Genomic DNA, 21,971 nt, shown 5'->3' with positions numbered 1-21,971 from the left:
AAAAGTCATTCCTTGATCCTCAGATGGGAGAATTCAAGTTTCCAAGGGGGACATGGAGGCACTCAGCTAAAGTCATCCATCTCATCCATCCATCCATCCACAATGCACAAGCCACCATATGCATGAGATCCAGTTTCCCGTGGAGGATGGCTTCCCTATGGATGAAGAAATGTGCGGTCTAGCAGACACGAGTCTCCTGTGTTCTGGGAGTAGTGATATTGCACACGAATTAGAGAAGTGGCACTTGGGCTTATTAGTCATGTTCTGATGGGGGTCAGCAAGCCCATCCTGTGGCTGCTGGTAACTAAGCCCACTCACGCCTGCCCCAAGCACTAAACTCACATCACGAAGATGTTATGCGAGGGGCCACATCCTGCCAGCCTGCATCCTCTGCCTGACCCCTTCTTTTGACTACTTTTCAAATCCAGTGGGTTTTGTGTCCACCAAAGCTATGCTTCTTACAGTGTAGTGTGCACAGACCCTGGCCATAGGACAACCTGCTGGAGGCTCAGCTGCTAGACAGGGTCTGAGAATACTGACTTCAACTTTATCCCACAGTGTGACGTCATCCAGAGTGGCTACTCTGAGAAGGCCTTGGTCTGGGTCTGTGGGCAGCTCACTCTGCTCTGAGCTCCTACTTCCACTGAAAAAGTTTTTCAAATTTTTATTTCATTTTTTTCATTGACAGCACACTTCATTGTTATTATTGCTCAGATTTTTCAAATTAGGTATATATGACAGCAGAATGCATTTTGACTCATTGTATACAATTACAGCACAGCTTTTCATTTCTCTGGTTGTACACATGTAGCGTCATACATGTACCTAGGGTAATGATGTCCATCTCATTCCACCATCTTTCTTGCCCCCATGAAGGCTGATTTTTATTCAACCATTTCAAAACATTAAAAAAGTCCTTAGCTCCTATATAATATAAATAAATTCTCACTTGCTTCCTTACCCATCTTGTTACTAGTTTATTGTGCCCCCTACCAGAATGGAAGTCACGTGAGAGCAAAGAGTATTGCATGCTGCCCTGGTGTATCCCCAGCAACTAAGATGAGTGCCTGGCATACAGCATGTGATCTATAAATGCTAGTTACGTGTGGGTCTGCCATTACTGTTTTTGCACTCTGGACAGGTGTGGAACTTGATTATTCCCAAAGAAAGACATCACTTGCACAAAGGCCTTGGGATGTAGCAGACTTTACTGAAGATTTGTAAAGTCGAAGGGGGTTTACATAGCAAAAATACAAAAACCTTTAGGTTGAATATCAGACACCCACAAGCTCAGTCATTTCCACCAATTGGGGTTCAGCCTTCTAAGGAGGGCCTTGGCCACCTCTCCCCATCCTTCCTCGGCACGTACAACAGAAGTCACATTCCAGTTTCTTGTGTATTCAGTCCTCCATTTGCAGAGTCCTTCCCTTTAGACCTTTCTCTGGGGCTTTTCTCCCCCTAATAATTGGCCATAATTATCTTTCCAATTAAGAATACTTCCCTCCTCATTGCTGAGACCAGGGTGAGAACAAAAGACTAACAGTGCGACCCACAGCTGGACAGTTCTAGCTGAGCCAAGGAGCGTGGGGCCCTCTGGTCTTCTTTGAGTAGCACAGTAGAGCCTTTTCCCCTCTAAAAAGGGTGTGTTTGCGGAGGAGCAGTCAGGGGATTTTTTTTTTTTTTTTCCCAGTGCTCCATAGCATGCTGGCCAGTGCTCTACCACTGAGCTCCGCCCAGCCCAGGGGATGTTTTTAAATACCTAAGTTGTGACATTTTCAGAATGGTCACCTGGATTAGATGCAGTGCTCTCTCTCTCTCTCTCTCTCTCTCTCTCTCTCACACACACACACACACACACACACACACACACACGGTCATCTGTCCTCTGTCCTGCCCCTCTTTCCATGTGGATGCCGGCCAGGGGCATGATCAGCCCCTGCCCACCTCAGCCCTCAGTCTTGTCACTCCCTGGCTGGCATTCCAGGCTCAGTGGCTTTCTCTAGACACCTGGGGCACACCTGTCCCTTTCATGACTGGAGACCCAGGCTTCCTCAGCTTGGAATGCTGTTCCCTAGCCCTCTGGGGGCTGGCTCCCTGTTCTTCAGGAACCAGCCACAGTGGCCTCTGGCTTGCCTGCCTGCCCTTCCCAGGACCTGCACGTTCGGTTCCCTTTCTTACTCCTTCTTCCACAAAGGTAGCTCCTAAGTGCCAACGGGACCCTGTCTGTCTTGCTCACTGACACATCCTCAATGCCTAGCACAAAGCAGAAGTTAAATAAATATTTGCAAAATTAGTGAATAAAATGTATCAACAACATAATAAAGTTACTGGGCTCCATGCTTCACTCTCTTCCTAGTGCTGTGATTGCAGCAACCTGCGGTTCCAGCTATATGAAGGCCGAGGCAAGAGGATTGCTTAAGCCCCAGCCTAAGCAACAGTGAGTTCCCCATCTCAAAATTAAAAAATGGGGTTAGCATAGTACCTGTCCTATGAAGATTGTGGAAGTTCCCTTAAAAGTTCCCCTATTTAAGGACCAGGTAGGTAATGGGTGCTCCCACAGGGTGAGTGGAATGCTTTGACACAAGGGCAGGAGTGACTAAGGCTTTTGCAGAAGAGGTGACTCCTCATTGGTCGTTTTGGCATTGGGATGATTTTGGGGGGGGGACGGGGAGTACTAGGGATTGAACTCAGGGGCGTTTGACCACTGAGCCACATCCCCAGCCCTATTTTGTATTTTATTTAGAGACAGGGTCTCATTGAGTTGCTTGGCACCTCACATTTGCTGAGGTTGGCTTTAAACTTGTGATTTTCCTGCCTCAGCCTCCCAAGCCACTGGAATGACAGACATGTACCACTGAGCCCAGCTTGGCACTGGGATTTGAACCCAGGGGCACTCTATCATTGAGCTACAACCTTAGTCGCCCCATCCTCTTTTTTTAAAAATGTTGAGACAGGGTCTCACTAAGTTGTGGAGACTGGCCTTGAACTTGCTACCCTCCTGCCTAATCCTCTTGAGTTGGTGGTTACAAAACGTGCACCACTGTGTCCGGCCTCATTCATTTTTGTAAAATGAATCACAGGTGGCTAGTGGGAAAGGAGGGGAAGAGCACTACTGGCCATGGCCGTCTGTGGGGGGCAGCGTGCTCTGCAGAGTCAGTAAGTCAGGGAGGGTGCCTGGAGGGTTGGTAGAGCAGATCCTGTTTGCCATTGACCCCAAGGGTCATAGTCACCCGGGAAAAGAGAGGCAGCTATACCTGCAACCTCCTATGGTGAGCCATTTGGAATGTCCACCTATCAGAAGGCAACTCTCCGTTGGGCAGCTGAGTTCAGTTCATAAAGGGAAAGGGAAACTTACAACCAACACATGGGCTAGGAGGCAGCCACTAGGTGGCAGCAGAGAGATAGCCCCGCCCTCCTTTCCTCCTTGACACAGGGGTTTGTCTTTAATTTGTCCACAGCCAAGCAGCTTACCACACAACACCCTTCACCAGCCTTGGTCTGAAGCTGCACGGTGTTGCAGCTGTCAGTCAAGCTAGGAGGGCGAGCATCTTGGGCCTCCACATCCAAGCAGCCTGGGTCAGGGGAGCCTTCTGCAAATACACACCCGCACAGGGACATAGGTGCACACACCATCTGCCCAGGGATGCAGTCCTTAGCTGCCCCATCCTCCTCCTTTTTTTAAAATTTTGAGACAGGGTCTCACTAAGTTGTGGAGGCTGGTCTACCTGGGATCCTGATGCCAGAGGGGGTTTAAACTGCTTTTTGATGAAAAGATAGAGGGGTAGAGGGAAATTAAGTGGCTTGCTTCTCTGGGATGACATCCAGCTTCCTCCCATTTGCTTATCTAAATAATGCTGGGGATGTAGCTCAGTGGTAGAGTGCTTGTCTAGCATGCCCAAAGTCCTGGTTTGATCCCTAGCACTGCAGAAAAATAGTAATAAAAATAAAATAAATACTGCCCATACTTCAAGGGCCAGCACTCCTCAAGCACCACTTCTTTAAATCTTCCACACCCTGATCTCTGTTATCTCTGATCACCAGTTGCTTCAGGGATCAGCCCACCACAGATGGCTTCCCAGTCTGACTCTTCAGACCACAGGCTCCTGCAGGTAACAGCAATGCATATTTATTGAACACATGGATATGCTCAGACTATGGTAGGCACTTACATATACGAGGTAGGTTATTATTATTACACCCATTTGACAGATGGGGAAACTGAGGCATAGGGAAATTAATGAACTTGCACCAAGGTCAAAGTCAGTAGCTAGTCTGACTCCAGAGCCCTTGCTCTGAAACACCACTCCACAACATCTCCTTGATTCTGCTGTTATCATTTTTGTATTCCCATAGAATTCTCCCTGAGCACTGGGCATACAGTAAACATGCCTGTTCAGCTGCAGGCTGCTAGAACTGTGGTTCCTATTAGGGAAGATAATACCAAAGAGCCACTAGGTGGCAGCAAAGAGCCAGGCCCAGGCTCTCCCTAGGGCCGGCAGAGAAGAGCTAATTACCATTAAACATTTTGGTGCAGCTTGCGCTAGGCACTTTACAGACATCCCCTCTCCTCCTCTCAAAGGGCTTTGTAGATAAGTGCTGTTGCTTTCCCACTTCGCAAGGAGGAAAGGAGATTGGGGCTCAGATGGGTTGAGAAATTTGCTAATGTCAGGCAGCAGGAAAGCTAGGACTAAACTAGGTCTGCCTACACCCAAAGTCCCTGCCAGTTCTGAGATGAGCCAAGGAACCCCACAGTGGGGTACCTCTAGGCTGAGTGGGTTCCACTACCTTCCACCCCAGCCCCAAGGGACACAGAAACTCCTGGGGAGGAAGGTAGCTAGCCCAAGGCTGGTTCCAAGGAGGTTACCATATAAGAGGCCCCACAGATGGTTATTTGAGGCAGGACTTACAGACCATCAGAACTGGAAGGATCACAGAGACCACGGGGCTGCGATGGTTACTGGACCAACTCTCTGGCCCTTCACCACCATGCATATGGAGGCTTCTGATGTCAATCATCCAAATGCCTCCACCCGGCTTCAGCCTGGCCACCTCCTCCCTCTGCCCCTGCCTTCATTTGAATGTTGAAAACTATCTAGACGGCCTGACCATGTCATCTTCCAACAACTCTTATCACCTCCACACCTAAACTCCAAGCTCTGGTAGACGGGGCCTGGTGCCAGCTGTCAGCGGCAGTGGCAGGACATCAAGGTGCAGTCATGTACAAGAAGCTGAGGGTGCATGGCCCAGGTGCCCATCGACCCTTGGGCCTCTCGTGGCCAGCAGCAACAGGAGAAACAGATGAGGGGCTCGAGCAGCAGTAGAGACATCAGGACTTGAGCTTCGGCACCTGGAGATGCTCCTGGCTGGGGCCACTGGGGTGGCTGGCTTGAGGACTGCAGGGGTCCATCTGTGGGCACTGTGTCCAGTCTGCCTCCCAGACAGCCCCTCTCCCCCAGTCCCTCCCAGGGCTCATTCAGCTAGACCAGCTCCTCTGAAAATACACATCTTGGGTTTATTTGGGGATGGGCATTGCAGGATCAGGCACTGTTTCTTTCTGGCAGGAAGAATCATGACCACTCTGCTCAGCTCACTTAGCACTTCAGGGGGATGTCCCTGCAGGTCCCCTCCCCATGTCCCCATTTCCTGCACACACGTCCACCCCCCTCCCTGCTCCCCGAGTCTCTCATTCTTTCACCAGCCGGTAGATGTGGTGTTGAGCCCCATGCTCGCTGGCCGACACCTCAAACACATATGCGATGCACAGCAGGGTCTCCTGTGTGTCTCTGTTGGTGACTACCTGTAGGAGAGACAGAGGAGACACAGTTAAGGCTCCACATGGGGACGACATGTGTGCCATCCGCCTAAGGACCACAGTCCCAGGCCTGCGGCCCCCGCCCGCACACCTGCAGGATGGTGAAGTTCTCCAGCACGCTGTTCATCATGTACTTCTCGGGCAGATGCTTCAGCTTGTGGATGAAGTTGATCATGTATTCGCAGAGTGGGGACCGGTGGATGCGGTATGAGTAGTGGCCATTCTCATAACGGGCATACTCTGTCTGCAGGACCCAGAGGACAGTAGGGGCTTAGACTCCCTTCACCTGCCTCCCAGGCCCCATTCACAGGAAAGCTCCCACAACCAGTCACTTTTAGCAGGAAGAAAAGGCAGGAGGCCTAGAGGCCTGAGAGCAGGGCCAACCTCTGAAGTTCAGTGACATTAAACCAAGTCTCCCTCCCTCATTAGGACAGGCGGATGAGGGGAGCTTAGAGACCCAGGAGTGGCAGCAACAGATGAGATGGAATAGGTGCTTCTCAATTCTGGCTGCACACTAGGGGACTATGGGGCAGAGAGTACCCAGGGACCCTTGTGGGGCTAGAAACCTACTATGGCGTAGATGTGAGGTGTCGCAAAAGCTAATGTGTGAGACAATGCTAGAAGGCTTGGAGAGGGGAATGGGATAAGTGGAGGAACTCTGGATGGGCCAAAGGGGAGGGAGGGGAAAGGAGGGGGCATGGGTATAGGAAAGATGGTGGAATGAGACGGACATCATTACCCTAGGTACATGTATGATTGCACAAATGGTGTGACTCTACTTTGTGTATAACCAGAAGTGAAAAATTATACTCCATTTATGTACAATTAATCGAAGAGCATTCTGCTGTCAGGTACAACTGATTAGAATGAATGAATGAATAAATAAGAGGGGAAAAAAAGGCTGAGAGGAGAAATGATTGGGTCGTAGTCTTAATCTAATGAGTAAATTAATCCCTGATGGGATTAACTGGGTGGTGGCTGGAGGCAGGTGGCATGTGGCTAGAGGAGGTGGTTCACTGGGGCCGTGGGTATGGGGTATATATTTTGTATCTGGTGAGTGGAGTCTCTCTGCCTTCTGATCATCATGTGAGCTGCTTCTCTCCACCACAGTCTTCCCCCAAGATGTTTTGCCTCACCTTAAGCCCCGAGGAATGAAGCTGGCTATCTAGGGATTGAGACCTCTGAAACCGTGAACCCTTAAATAAACTTTTTCTGCTCTATAATTGTTCTTGTCAGGTCTTTTTAGTCACAGCAGTGAAAAAGCTGACTAGAACAAAGCCCCATGTACCTGGACTCTGGCAGTAATCATGGGAATCTACACACATGGTGCACACACAACTCTAGAAATCGGAACCAGATTGGTGGGTTAGACTGACATCAACTTCCTGATTATCATTGAAGTTGCCCAGTTCTGTGGGAAGCTTCCAGTGCAGGAGTAGAGGGGGGGGAGGTATGTGGGATGGATTGCAGGCCTGTCCAAAATTTTTTAAATTAAATAATTTGGGCCTGGCAGTGTAGCTCAGTGGGAAAGCATTGGCCTAATATGTGCAAAGCCCTGGATTCAATCCCCAGCACTGCAAAAATGAATAATAAATAAAATTGCCATCACCTGGTCCCCACTCCATAGATGAGGGTACACAAAATGAGTGGGGGTAGGAGCTTTTGATGCGTTTCAAAGGCCCCCAGGTGATTCTAAGGTACAGCCAGGGTTCGGAAACTCGAGGACAGAATATCTCTTGCCTGCTGCTGTCATCTGGTTGTTTGGCATGATGTAGCTTATCAGTAACTGATGGTCTGTGACAGTAGGACTTCATTAACTCAGACCATTAATTTCAGAGGAAAGAGGGGAGGATGGCATCTAGTCTGACATTGCAGCAACCTCACAAGCCTGTGGCACTGCACAGGACTCAGGGACACAGGTGTTCTGGAATGGAGGCATTTCATCCCATCTCCTGGGCCACTGTGACAGAGAGACACCTTGTCACTTATTTAGAGATAAATGAAGGGTTTTATCATCCCCCCTCCCAAACATCCATCAGAAAGCAGGGGGGCTGATATTTAAACCCGGGTCCTCGGAATTTGTGGCCCCATTACCCTGCACCCCTGTACTGGCAGACCCCACTGCCCTAAAGGAAGTGAAGTTTCTGTCACACCCACTAGTGTGGGTCTCCAGGGTACTCAAAAATTGAGGAACAGAGACATGAACAGTTTTCAGCATTTGCGGAGTAAACAGTGAGCAGGGAAGCAGGGACGAGACCCTGGAGCTCTGTTGTTGACATCCTCTGCCCCTGCTCTCAGAGAGGACCTGGGATGCCTGTAAGGATGTGCTTGGAAGAGGGGTCCCAGGGTGGGAGGGTTAGTGGTGGCACGCAGAGCTGTGCAGGCAACAGGGAGCTTGTTGATGGTCCACAGCTAGAGGGCGCTCTTCTCCGACGCACACAGAAGCCATGTGGAGCCCACCTTCCACAGGGAGGCTCTGAACAATCCTGTCCTCAGGAGAGCCCCAGGGAAGGAGCCACTCAGCCCTCATGCCCCCCACACACCCACCCACCAGGGTGGCCTCCTACCTCAACTTTCTCCACCACCTGCTTGCCGAATGAGCAGACCTTGGTAGAACAGGTGATTATCATGTTCTCGGGACTCTCATACTGGCTGGAGACTCCATAGAAGGAACTGCCCTCGTCCTCGATATTGGTGTTGAGGTCTGCCTGCAGGGAGACATGGGAAGCCAAGGACACGGTCAGCAGCATCAGCAGAGCCCTATCAGACGAATAGGCTCTGAGTCAAGGAGCCCCTCAAGGTCACAGTGCAACCTCTTGGGCTGGGAAGAAATCAGGAGGGCTTAAAAAGAATGTGTTGGACCAGCAGTGGCACATGACTGTTATCCCAATGGCTTAGGAGGCTGAGGCAGGAGGATTGCAAGTTCAAGGCCAGCCTCAGCAACTCCCTGTGTCAAAATATAATGGGTTAGCTGAGTGGTTAAGTACCCCTGGGTTCCATTCCTGGTACCAAAAAAAAAAAAAAAAGAATGTGAACAGAGTTGGAGACGTAGCTCAGTGGCAGGGGGCTTGCCTAGCATGCATGATGCCATGGGTCCCACTCCAACACACAGAAAACATGGATTATAGACGTTGGAAAGCTTCCAGCATTCTCTACACCCAGGCCTGCTGTAAACTATGGAAAAAGAGAACACTGGGGCCTACATTTGCTTTAAGCTACTGCCACCTGCTCAGATACTATAACATCTAGTAAGTAGGTTCCCCAATTTTGTTTCTAGAATCTTTGAGTTTTACAGTCTGAGTTTGTTCTTAACAAACTGCAGACATACAAATCCTTATCATTTTTATCTTAGTATGAATTAATTTATTAGAACCTTTCGAGAGTCAATGTTAACAATGAAGAATGCATGAGAACAGAAAGCCAAAACAGTGGACTGATAGAGAGGATGCAAGGGACATCTCCAGGTCTCCTCCTCTGGCCAGCTGGTCACCAGATCCTACTGATGCTCTTTCAGAAATGGCTCTGGGGCTGGCCTCTCGTTCATCTCTATGGCATTCTGAGTACAGTCACCTTTGATCTTTGCACATTTCTCTCTCAGCCTCCAAACCAACCTCCCCAATACCAGTCTTCCCCGCCTTCTGGTTCATTCTCTTAACTGCTGAGATTTGCCTTCAGAAACGAAGTCTGAAACCTGGGGTGGCACCTATAGATCCAGCTACTCGGGGGCTGAGGCAGGAGGATCACTTGACCCCAGGAGCTCAAGTTCAGCCTGGCCAGCTGGCTCCAGGGGTCTCCATGAGCCCTGTTGCTGGTCCTTTCCACCCACTCCTCACAGGCCCCAGGACACCCTGCTCTTCTTTCCTGTCCAGCTGGATATGGAGCTGATCTGAAGTTTATCTGCAATGCTTCCCTCTTAGTAAAGGTGGACTAAGTGGTAAAGGGGATGGGTAAGGTGGACTGTCAACAGCACATACACACCTCAGCCTCAGTTTAGCATGAGGCTCCCTAACAGCAGTTAGGTCTTGCTCAAGGTCACATGGCTCAGGCTGAGGTCGGCAGGCTCCATCTGCAATGCCTGTCCCAACCCAACAAAGGGAGGCAGGCACTGTATAAGCCAAATCACTGCCTTAGGGACTGATGCTGGAATTGTATTTCTGAAACTCTAGGCCATTTAGGGGTGCCCACATACAGAACTCAGGCCCCACATTAGATTACTTTGCTTGTCAGGACTCAGGAGACGCACAGACATCATGAAAGGCTGCTTCTTAGGGTGAGGCCGCTCCACCCACACAACTGGTCTGAAATCAAAAACTGCAGTGATGAAACAGAGCACAGCCCTACACATGTATTGGGAGTGCAGATCATGGTTCAGGTTATAACCCTCAGGATTCTTCTGAACCCAGATATGGTGATTCCCAGAACCCCAGGAAGATCTGAATCAGGTCCAGGCAGTTCTACTATTGGCCACCAGGGGGCACACAAATACCATTTCTCTCCTTTTGGAGTTCTCCAAGAGCAAGACCTTCTGTAGACCAAAGGGTGTTAATTGCCTTATGGCACAATAGAAATATTATGGAGCCACAAAAAGTGCTAGGAAGTACCTGTGTTTATTATTGTGGATGAACACAAACACAGTGAGTGAGGAAAGCAGGCTATGGAATAGAATGAGGGTGTATTCTTTTTAGGATGTTTTAATGTTGAAATAGAATGGTATATGGTTCGGTGAGTTCCGCGTTGGTGTTAATGAGGCCATTAGGAGGAAAGCAAAAGAAAAAGAATTACAGCAGCATTCAAGCCAACGCTCAGACTCTGAAACAAACAACTGTGTTTATTCAATACCCTCCCACCCTTGGGTTGGCCTCAGTTTCCCCTCTCTGCCTCTGTTGTGTCCATTGTGAGTCCAAGAGGGAAGGCAGTCCTGGCAGAAGTGCATCAGGCCTCTGCTGGGCCAGAATTCATTGCAGCCATGGTCCAAGATATTCTTGTGAAATGACAGGTAAAATGGGGTAAGAACCTGGGTTTTCTCTGTCCCAGTTTCCCTGTCATGTGTTCCTTCTAGAAGGCCGAGTTTGCCAGACTGATCCTAAGAGGGGGTTTAGGGACCATTTGTGTGCTCAGGATATGCTGCAACTAGAAGCCCATGGCAGAAATGTGGATTATGCCTAAAAAAATGCCAACAGGAGGCCCAGCTGCCTGGGAAGGGCCAGCACCAAACATGGAGTGAGACCAGGGCATTGAATAGTCACCATTCTCAGGCAGTAGCCACTGGTGGCCTGCTCTGATCAATGCTACATTCATGTATCATCTGCCACATATCCAACTATGCCCCTCACAGTGCCTTTTAAATCAATTCACTTTTATTCCTTGATTTCATTTTAAGCAATCGATCCATGAAAGTAAAGATTCTATTTTTCCCATGTAAGTGTCAATAATCACAGAACTATTAAAGAAGAAACATCTATGCGTGTGCTACCTAGAACGCTGTGCACCATGTTAAGAACTGGCTGACATCCACCCTCTTCCCCATACACAGAAACTGTTATCCTATCCCAGAACCCCAGTGTCTATTTGTACACTCCATTTCATTGCTCTAGGCTGTCATGACCTATCTAGATGGAAAGTTCCCTGGGGAGCAAGAACTAAGCTCTCTCCAAGCCCTTGGAAAGTGCTGGTACAGGTGGGCCTTCAATAAATGTTCCATGAGGCAGACTGAGGTGACACATGCCTGTAATCCCTGCTACTCGGGTGGCTGAGGAAGGACTGCCACACTGGAGGCCAGCCTGGGCAACTTAGAACCTGTGTCAAAATAAAAAATTCAAAGAGGGCTGAGAATGTAGTTCAGTGGTAGAGCACTTGCTTAGTACGGGCAATGCTCTGGGTTCCATCCCCAATACCCCCAACTCCTCCCTTCACAAAGTTGCATGCTGCTGATCCACCTCTCACCTCCGGGTGGCGCTGCATGAGAGGAGCCAGGTTCCTTGGTCTCAAAGAACCCATTTATCTACTTTGGGGAGTTGGGGGATGCTCCACTCCATCTCAAATACAATCTAGGTCTTCTGTCATCACCTCCCACTCTCTTGGCCCTTCTAATCATTCAGTTACCCATTTATCCAGTCCCAGCCCAGCACTGCTAGGGACAGTGAGGGCAGAAAAAAGTTGAGGCAGTAATTCTGCTCTCAAGCAATTTGTACCTAACTGGGAGAGCACATAGAACTGGTGAGCTGGTGGTCAGGTGGGAAGAAGGGGGGAGAGAGGAAGACACTGCCAGGTCTCAACAGGGGAAGTCAGCCCCAGAACCGGCCTGGGGTTGCACTGCACAGACCCAGGAGGCAAGGGCCAGTGACACAGACGACCCAGCTCACAGCACTGCATCTTGTCCTCAGTGCACAGACCCTTCCAGTTTCAACCACCCCTCTTCCTGAGCTGTAGTATAGGCATTTCCCCTTCACCCTTAGACCCCCCCACTCTAGACACCTCTCCCAAACAAGTTTTCTTTTCAATTTTCTCAGCCTAAGAAAAAAAGAAAGCTGCCCACCCCTTCTCACCACCCTGCCCTCTGAATGCCCCTTTCTCCTCTCCTTCTACCCTATTCATAGCTGTGCGTGCGGGTGGGAAGTTCACAGGCTGTGCCTGGAACAGGTGTGGAGGATCGAGTGACGGACAGATGAGCCAAGACAGCCGCAGCCGGGTGTGGGGGCCTGGAGGGGCTCAGATTCATTGTCATGTGCTGGTATGTGCCTGGGAGAAATGTCAGGGCCCAGAGGGGAGTGGGCTGGGATGGGAGGAAGGCCTGGGGCACCCTCCTGCCACTGTGGCTCAGCTCAGGCCCTGTCCAGCATTTCACCATGTGGCCTGGTGTTCATGACCCCCACTGTACAAGAATCTCCTCTCCCTGTTCCAAGGACAGTGGCCTCTGCTGGTCTCACAGGCTACTCAGTCCCCCACTCCAGGCCTGCAGTACTCATCAGATAGTGCTCGGCCTCTGCACCTCCACTTCCACCTCTCCTACAAGCAGATGCCATTTCCAGCAGGGGCCTTCTCCTGGCAGGCCACGGATCTGTGGATCATTGTCTCCAGGGGAGGGAGGGAGGAACTTCGATTGGGACATCAAGGTGCCCCCAACCTCACCCCATGAGGGTACTGATCATGGCCCCTGGACGCCTGGAGAGAAGGAAGCAAGCAGAAAAAGAAAAGCCAGCTTTGGGAGAGTTGGCACTGTTCCCTGCTGAGTGGCTTCCTTCCTGCTTGCAGGGCCAGCGCGCCCAGCTGATGGCAGGAGAGGGAGAGAGCGGGCCAGGGAGCGGGGGAGCCGCCTGTGTCTCCTAGGTCTCCCCATTAGCAAGCAAGCACGTTGCCCTTTCCCTGCTTGTCGTGCCTCTACCCTCCCTCCCCACGAGGACTGACAGATGGACAGATGATTGCCAAGGTGCCCTGGCCTCTGACATGCCCTCGCTTCTGATTTCACTGTCCTCACAGTGCCCAAGCTACTGGCACCGAGCAAGAGCCTGGCTCCTAGGGCTCAGGGGAGGGGTGGGAGAGGAAGGGGGAGGGGTGGGAGGAGGAGGGGGCAGGGCCTCCCCTTTGTCGGCCATAGCCCCATGCAGCTGGGGACAGGAAACCGCCTGACTTTTTAGCCCTCCGCACTCTCCACATAGTGGTTACAACCCAAGACCCCAAGATCCATTGTGGATTCTCCCTAAAGAACCAAGCACCTGGAAGACAAGCCCCCACCTCCCACCCCTGCCTGAGAGCACAGCAGAGAGCCAAGCACAGAGCTGCCTGTCATCTGCCTGACCCAACTTCCTTGGTCCCGGACGACCAAACCTCTTCTCTCATGAATTCCCACCTCTGGCCTCCTCTGAGGAAGGAGAGGACATGGGCCATGAGCAAGGTGAGAGAAGAGGATTCTGACTCTCCCTTCCTATCTGTCAACTTCCATCTTCGAGGAAGTCAACACCCCTACTTTCTAGAAAGAAGGTCTGAAGTCTGGAAAATGCAGGAAGCCCAATCGCTCCACACCCAACTAACTACACAGTCAGAGCTGTCTACTCTGGCCAGGTCACCCTCTACCATTCATCAGGGGCCTGGAGATCTGTTTCAGGCAATCCAGAACCTGCTTCATACCCCAGCAACAACACCAGGATCCTGCATGGAGTGGGTGAGGGGACGCCTGGGCACTTTATAAGGACAGCTTAGGATAATGCTTCCAAGCACAACACTCAGGCCAGACTGTTTGGGTCTAGATCCTGCTTCTGGCACTATGACAGACTGGATAAACTTCTAGCAAGTTGTTTAACCTGCCTCAGTTAATGTGCCTCAGTTTTCCCTCTGCAGATGATCTTATCGACTGGACCTACCTTTTGGGATGTGGCAAGGATTCCACATGAGAATACTCACAAAATGCTGAGAAGAGTGCTGTCGTGATCTTTCGGTCTGCCCTGGCCTGTCCCACAGCACGTGCATAACAAAAATGACCATGGGAAAGAGGCTCACCTTGGCTGGGTACCTCAAAGCCAGGTGCTTGCTTGCCCCCTGCCTTGGTTTCCCAGTTGTGAAATGGGGTCTAAAACAATCCCCATGTGGGAGGTGGCAGGAGAATACAGAATACAGCACGGCTCTGTGGTAGAGCACTTGCCTGGATTCCCATCCCCTTCATGGAACGGGAGGGGGGGACGGGGGAAGAGGAGGGAAGGAGGAAGGAGAAGAAGAGAAGAAAAAGAGGAAGATAAAGAAGAGAAGGAAAAAAGAGAAGGAGGGGGAGGAAGGAGAGGAAGACAAGGAGAAGAAAAATATTACCAACAACTAAACCTCCTGTAGGGTAGTGTTACCCCCAAACGGGACCTCCCTTCAGACCCCAACTGCACCCTCACGTCAGCTGCATTAGTGCCAGGAAAGACCCACAGATGACCACACCCAGCCCCTTCTTCCCAGTTGAAGCCAGACCTCGGCAGGCTGGGCATGGGTGTCTCCAGGAGAGCACCAGGGGCCTCCACACACATACCAAGAACCGCGAGAAGCCTCTGCCAGCTGCACAGTGACAGTGCTAATTGGTGTCGAGGACAAAGCCTCTTGATTCTAATTCCCATACCTAGGGTTGGAAGGGAGAGTGGGGAGAAGAAAAGTGGAAGTGAAGTGGTTTAAGCCCTTCCTGAAAATAAGCAGGCCGACATCGACTCACTCGATGCACCCCAAGGTCAACCTTTCTGGCTGAGGCCCTACAGAGGCCAACATCTCTTGTCTGGTCTGGATCACAGGAGACTCCTCGGTCTCCTCCTTCTAGACTGATGGGTGATTTTCCCAGCTGAGCACAATTCTGGCCTCATCACGATCCATTTAAACACCCCCAACCCCTCATTACCTAAAGAGGAGAGATGACAAATATGTCCAATAAATGCCACTATTTTTCCTTGCTACACCCAAGGCAGGCATTACCAATCAATCTGGTACTTTTGCTTCTCAACCCAGCATTCCAAACAATGTCTGCCAAAGCACTGGATGGGATACTCGGGTTAAACCCATTTTCATGAGAACCCGGCCATACAAGTTTTTTTTTTTTTTTTCTTCCCTTCTACAGACCCAACTAGAATGATAATATCAAGGAAGTTTTATTTGGGAGGTGAGGGGGTTACCAGGGATTGAACTCAGGCTCAAACACTGAGCCACATCCTAGCCTTATTCTGTATTTTATTTAGAGACAGGGTCTCACCAAGTTACTTATTGGCACCTCACTGTTGCTGAGGCTGGCATTAAACTCACGATCCTCCTACCTCAGCCTCCTGATCCACTGGGGTTACAGGTGTGTGCCACTGTGCCTGACTCAAAGAACTTTTATTAAGGTGCTGTACCACAAATAGGAAGAAAATGGAGAGGAGACCAGACTGACAAGAGTTCAAGCATTTCAGTAAACTGAAGGCTTAATTAGGACTTGAATAGATTTTATTATTATCATTATTTTTACTAGGGATTGAACCCAAGGGCACTTAACCTCTGAACCTTTTAAAAATCTTTTTATATTTTTTGAGGCAGGGTCTCACCAAGTTGCTTAGGGCCTCACTAAACTGCTAAGGCTGGCTTCAAACCTGCCATCCTCCTAAGCCACTGGTATTATAGGCGTGCACCACGGCACTCGGCAGGACCTGAATGGATTATGCAGGACAAAGGAAGCAGAAGATTTCAGATAAGAAATGAGCTAAGCTGGTGGCTCAGGACTGGAGGGACCATTAGAGTGGGGGCCCAGGGAGGCACAAGCTGTGACACAGGGACTAACATCCATACATAGGATGCTTAGGCCTCCACACACAGGTAGAGGACCAAAGGATAATTATATCTGAAATCATAGAAGGGGGGCCTTGGGTCTCAGGGACACTGGGCACAACAAAAAAGTACAAAAAGAGACAGGGATGAGGATGGGGGTGGTTAAGTGAGAACCAGCACCAGAAATGGCCAGCCCCCCATCCCCTCCTCCATCCCAGCCCTCTGGCCAAGAATATACCTCCCAGGACTTCCTAGGAGTCTCTCTGAAGAAACTGAATCGCCTCAGGGGGAAAAAATGGTCTAGCAAACAGTAACATTTATTCAATTCTCTAATAAAACAGCTGGCTCCCTGTCCCCAATCATCTTAAAGTGAAGCCTACCAGGTGACAGTGCACCTCGCACACACAGCTCCCAGTCACTGCTAAATACAGACAACCAGGAAAAAAAAAAAAATAGGTACATTGGATTTCATCAAAATTAAAAACTCTTATGCTATCAAGAATGTGGAAAAAAATGGCAGATTAGGAGAAAATATTTGCAAATCATATATCCAATAAAGGACTTCTATCTAAAATATATAAAGAACTGCTACCTCAATGATAAAAATATACATAGCCCAATTTAAGAATAGGCAAAGGATCTAAATAGACATTTCTCCAAAAAAAGATATACAAATGAGCTGGGCACAGTGTCATGCACATGGAGTCCCAGCCAATAAGAAGGCTGAGGTGCGAAAACCACTTGAGCCCAGGGGCTCAAGACCAGCCAAGGCAATGTAGGGGACTGGGGGTATAGTTCAGTGACAGAGCGCATGGTTAACATGCACAAGGCCCTGTGTTCAACCCACAACACCATAAAAGGGAGGAAAAAAGATAGACAATTGATCAATAAGCAAAATGGTTAATTAGGGGAAGAAAAGATGTTCATCCTTTGTTATCAGGGTAATGCAAATCAAAGCCACAAGAACTACCGTGCCACATCCACTAGGATAGCTACCATCACAGAGAATGAGAATATCAAGTGTTGGTGAGGATGTGCAGAAGCTGGAAGCCTCAGACACTGCAGGTGAGAATGTAAAATAGTGCTGGCGCTTTGAAAAATAGTCTGATAGTTCCTTAAAAATTTAAATAGGTAGGGCTGGGGATGCAGCTCAATTGGTAGAGTGTCTGCCTCACATGCACAAGACCCTGGGTTCAATCCTCAGCACCACACACACACACACACACACACACACACACACACAAAGGTAAATAGGGTCTGGAGTGAAGTTCAGTGGTAGAGAACTTGACTAGTATGTACAAAGCCCTGAGTTCCATCACCAGCATTGCCAAAAAAAAAAAAAAAAAAAGTACAGAGTGTGCACATCTATAATCCTAGCTACTACACAAAGGCTGAGGCAGGAGGATTTCAAGTTCAAGACCAGACTTAAAAAGTTGTTTATGATCTAGATTCTTTACCCAGTCAAATATCAAGCAATCAAGTATAAGGATACAGGAAAATGACATTTCAAACAGGCAAGGTCATTGATCTGCCATGCATCTTCTCTTTTTTCTTTTTTGGTACCAGGATAGAACCCAGGGGTGCTTTACCACTGAGTTACATCCCCAGCCCTTTTTATTTATTTTCTATTTTGAGACAGGATCTCACTAAGTTGCTACACATCTGTTCTAAGAAGGTACTACAGGATATGCTCCAGCAAAATGAGTTGGGTACACTAATGAAGAGAGAACTATCAGATATAAGAAACTGTAGGTTCAATATAGGAGAGTCTCCAGATGACAATTATAGAGTAATCAGTTTAAATGAGAGTAGGAAAATAGAAGCATTTTGGTGGTAAGAAGATTTCCAGGAGAAATCTGGAGTAGATAATTTAACTATGAAAATACATAAATTTCTTTTCTTTTCTTTTTTTTTTTTTGTGGTAAGAAGATTTCCGGGAGAAAGGAGAAACAAATAAATTAATAGATTTTAGCAGTTGGGAAAAAAACATTTTTTTTTCTATTTTTATATGGTGGTTCTAATAAAGCAATTTGTAAAATCTTTTTTTTTAAGAGAGAGAGAGAGAGAGAATTTTTTAATATTTATTTTGTAGTTTTTGGCCAACACAACATCTTTGTTTGTATGTGGTGCTGAGGATCGAACCCGGGCCGCAAGCATGCCAGGCGAGCGCGCTACTGCTTGAGCCACATCCCCAACCCCAATTTGTAAAATCTTTAAAAATAAGCTTATTTTAAAATAAGTAAGGGTAAAAGCCATTTATTTACAAGGAAAAAAAATCCAAAAATTGTACAAGAAATGAACATAATTTTTTTTTGGTTAATTGGTGATCAATCTACATTGTCAAAAAAATGAAAAATGTTTTACTTCTTTTACTAAAGTACATAACTTATTCCATATGATTACATTGGGATAATAAGGGTAAACATGATATCATAACTGATATTTTTTAACATTTTTTTTTTTTTTTGGTACTCGAGATTGAACCCAGAGGTGCTTAACCACTGAGCCACATCCCCAGGCCTTTTAAAAATATTTTATTAGAGACAGGGGCTCACTGAGTTGTTAAGTGCCTCACTAAGTTGCTGAGGCTGGCTTTGAACTCACAATCCTCTGCCTCAGCCTCCCAAGCTGCTAGGATTACAGGTGTGTGCCACCGTGCCCTGCTCATAGCTGATATTTTTTACCATAATGAAATATGTAATGTCTTAGTCTCAACATCAAGGTGTAGCAATATAAGCATATTATTTAAAATTCAGGTGATAAAACTCAAATAAACAGTTAACATTTATAGACATTGTCTCTGATACTTGGACATGGGTGTAGGGTGGAACAGACAAAAATCTGATATTTTCATTATAAAAGCCTCTTGGAGTAGATAATCTAACTATGAAAATACATTAATTTATTTATTTTTTTTTTTTGGTGGTAATGGGGGGGGTACCAGGGATTGAACTCAGGGGCACTCAACCACTGAGCCACATCCCCCGTCCTATTTTGTATTTTATTTAGAGACAGGGTCTCACCGAGTTGCTTAACGCCTCGCTTTTTGCTGAGGCTGGCTTTTGAACTCGTCTCCTCCTGCCTCAGCCTCCTGAGCCACTGGGATTATAGGTGTGAGCCACTGTGCTCAGCCTACATTGATTTTTTAAAAAGGATCAAGTTCGGTGTGGTGACATATGCTCCTAATCCCAGAGAATAGGGAGGCAGAGATAGGAGGAGCACAAATTCAAGGTCAGCCTCCCCAACTTAGCAAAGCTCTTATCTCTAAATAAAAAGAACTGGGGGTGTAACTCAGTGGAAAAGCACCCCTGGGTTTGCACCCTAGGAATGCAAAAAATAAATAAACATACAATAATTTTTAAAAAGATCAATGGGCTGCGGAGGCAGCTCAGAGGCAGAGCGTGTGCTTGGCATGCGAAAGACCCTGGGTTCATTCCCCAGCGTTGAAAAAAGAAAAAAAATCAAGTAAAAGAAAAGATGACTTATTTTTCATCACAGCATAGATTAAATGCAGACTTTAATAAAATCAAGACCATCCAGGATCCAAGTCACCTTCCCAGTTTTGTTATTCCTTCTCACATAGCTTCCCCCAACACCTTCCCACTTCCTTCCATGTTTGGGGCTCACATGCTTCCAGGCTATACTGGGGTCCCCATCTCTGCCTGTTGTATCCTGCTCACCCCCTAGGGCCAGGTCCAACTTCCATCCTGTTTGCAGAACCAGCTATTCCTGTGAGCAGAGTGTGAAAACGTGGGCCCCGGAGGCCATTCCAGTGCTTGGCTCTTCTGGAGAGAGCCAGCCTTGTGGGCTTAGTTGTGAATGACAGCTGGCCTTCCCAGCAGGGGCCTGAGAGCCACCTGGAATGATATAATGATATATATATATATATATATATATATACACACACACACACACACACACACACACACACTTTGGTGTGAATACTTCCTTTTCTAGGACAATAAGGCTTTCAGATTATCAAAGCAGAGCAAATAGGGGTGAGAACTACAGAGAAGAGGTATTAAAAGGAGCCTGGCACAGTCCTCTGGGCATTAACAGAACTGAAGGGGCAGGAAGGGGAATGTGGGCGGGGCCACCCAGGCCGGGTGTCCAAGCACTTAGGATATTCAAAGGCTCAGAGTGCCGAGGACTTCCTGCCCGTCCTCAGGCCTGGCTTGGTCAGCACTGCTCGGATTTTCCCTGCGTCCCTTTCCTATGTGTACTGGGCTCCTAGAAGGCAAGCTCCCAGAGTGGGTCTGCACCTCCTGGCCCCAGGAAAGTGTCTATGGATGGGCAGTACCTGTCCACAGGTGGAGTGGGGAGAACAACAGAGGGCAAGTCCATGGTGTGGACTGTACTTCTTCTGGGGTGGCCTGGCTGGAGCAGCTCTGCAGGATGAGCTATATTCTAGTCCTACTCTCCCCTTTCCCAGCTCTGTTCAGCCCAACTCACCCTGGAGACACACATTGGGACTGGCTGCCCATCTCCAGCCCCAAAATCAATCTGGGAATTGCCATGTGAAGACCTGAACATTGACTCTGCTCCCACCCCTTAGGGTCCCCTATATGTCTTTTTCTAGCACTATGATCTCCCTAAAGCCCCACTTCCTGCCCAGGCCTGGAAAAGGGACTCTTGGGCTGGGGTGCGGCCCAGTGGTGGAGCATTTGCCTAGCATGAGTTAAAGCTCTGGGTTCAGTTCCCAGAACCACAGGGAAAAAAGAAACAAGAAAGAAATTTGAATCAAATGTATGAAATATGATATGTCAAGAGCTTTGTAATGTTTTGAACAACTAATAATAAAAAAAAATAGAAAATTTTGAATAAAAGTGCTATAAGCATGTGTGCACAAAAAAAAAGAGGGAGGGGCCCCTTCCTATCCTCCCGGCTCTCTGGCATCACACACAGGTTCCGGGACTTATTTCCCTCCAGAGGGGGCCTTTCTGCGCTTGCTTCTCCACTTCTCTCTCATGCAGCCCCCACAATGACAAGGACACCTGTGCCCACTCTTTCCCTGATTTCACCGTCGCGGATGCACTGGGGATGGAAGGAAAGGTTTACCCAAGGGCTTACCCAGAACTTCACAAGAAAAAAGGCATTGGAGGGTCCCCGTTCAAAGAGCTCCTTGAGCCCGCCCTTCTTCTCTGGGAACTTGTCGTAGATCTGGCGGATGTCCACGGCTTCGAGGTAGGGGTCGCTGTAGCTTGGGCTGGACTGGCCGATGTGCACGAACAGATGCTTGTTGTACTGTGGCGGGAAGAGTGGTCTGAGAGGGGTGCCAGGAGAGGCGGGCACACAGGTGAAGTGGACCAGAGCTGGTGCTCACCGGCTATGTGACCTGGAGCGAGTCACTTCACTTCTCCCATAGGGAATACAGAAACAGAATGAGTGTATGTGATTCATGGTTCCTCTGCCAAAAATCAACTCAGAATGTCACAGCGGCATCCTGTCAGCAGCCTCCTCCAGTACTACTCTGGCCCTTGCAGGGGATGCTGGTCACCCAAGACGTGGGACACTGAAGGGGCAATCCAAGGGTGGGCTGCCACTCCTTGCTGGTGCCTCAAAGGATATGGATCAGACACAGGAGGCTTCCCAGCTTCCTGACAGCCCCTCCGAGGCAGGGAGTGGAGGGAAGGGTGTGGGGCAGGGCTAGAAGGAGGGAGGAAGAACACAGGACAGGGCGGGGGCAGGAAGCAGGGGAGGGCTTGGGATGGAGGCACTCCAGCATGCAGGGAAAGAGAGGCACTCCAGCATGCAGGGAAAGAGGGAGGACCAAGGCAGAGTGAGGAAGAAAGGGAGAAGAGGAGGGAAGGGCCAAAGAAAGGAAAGGCTAGAAAGGAAGAGGAAACCAAGATTATGCCCAACGTGGCCAAGTGCAGAAGGGCAGCAGGCAGAAGCAAGGAGAGCT

General features: G+C 48.8%; 1 protein-coding gene across 5 annotated transcripts in view; it reads right to left on the bottom strand.

Moving 5' to 3' along the window:
* Positions 1-1,016: 1,016 nt before the first annotated feature.
* The window catches only part of Tead4 (TEA domain transcription factor 4), a 73,760-nt gene continuing 52,805 nt past the window's right edge, over positions 1,017-21,971 (bottom strand). For 2 of the 5 annotated variants that reach the window (XM_071610320.1, XM_071610321.1), the window contains 4 exons: positions 21,137-21,310; positions 8,380-8,520; positions 5,904-6,056; positions 1,020-5,797 (listed from right to left, as the gene is read on the bottom strand). In XM_071610320.1, coding sequence (XP_071466421.1) covers positions 5,684-5,797; positions 5,904-6,056; positions 8,380-8,520; positions 21,137-21,310 — 582 coding nt within the window. In that variant the 3' untranslated portion in view covers positions 1,020-5,683. Of the gene's footprint in view, positions 5,798-5,903; positions 6,057-8,379; positions 8,521-19,408; positions 19,924-21,136; positions 21,311-21,971 lie in introns of those variants that run through there. The other 3 variants (XM_071610322.1, XM_071610323.1, XM_071610324.1) reach the window with 3 other exon arrangements.

Source organism: Marmota flaviventris, chromosome 3, assembly GCF_047511675.1.
Source record: "Marmota flaviventris isolate mMarFla1 chromosome 3, mMarFla1.hap1, whole genome shotgun sequence".
NCBI lineage: Eukaryota > Metazoa > Chordata > Mammalia > Rodentia > Sciuridae > Marmota > Marmota flaviventris.
The sequence above is the reverse complement of the archived record's forward strand: the minus strand, read 5'-3'. Positions and strand labels throughout refer to the sequence as shown.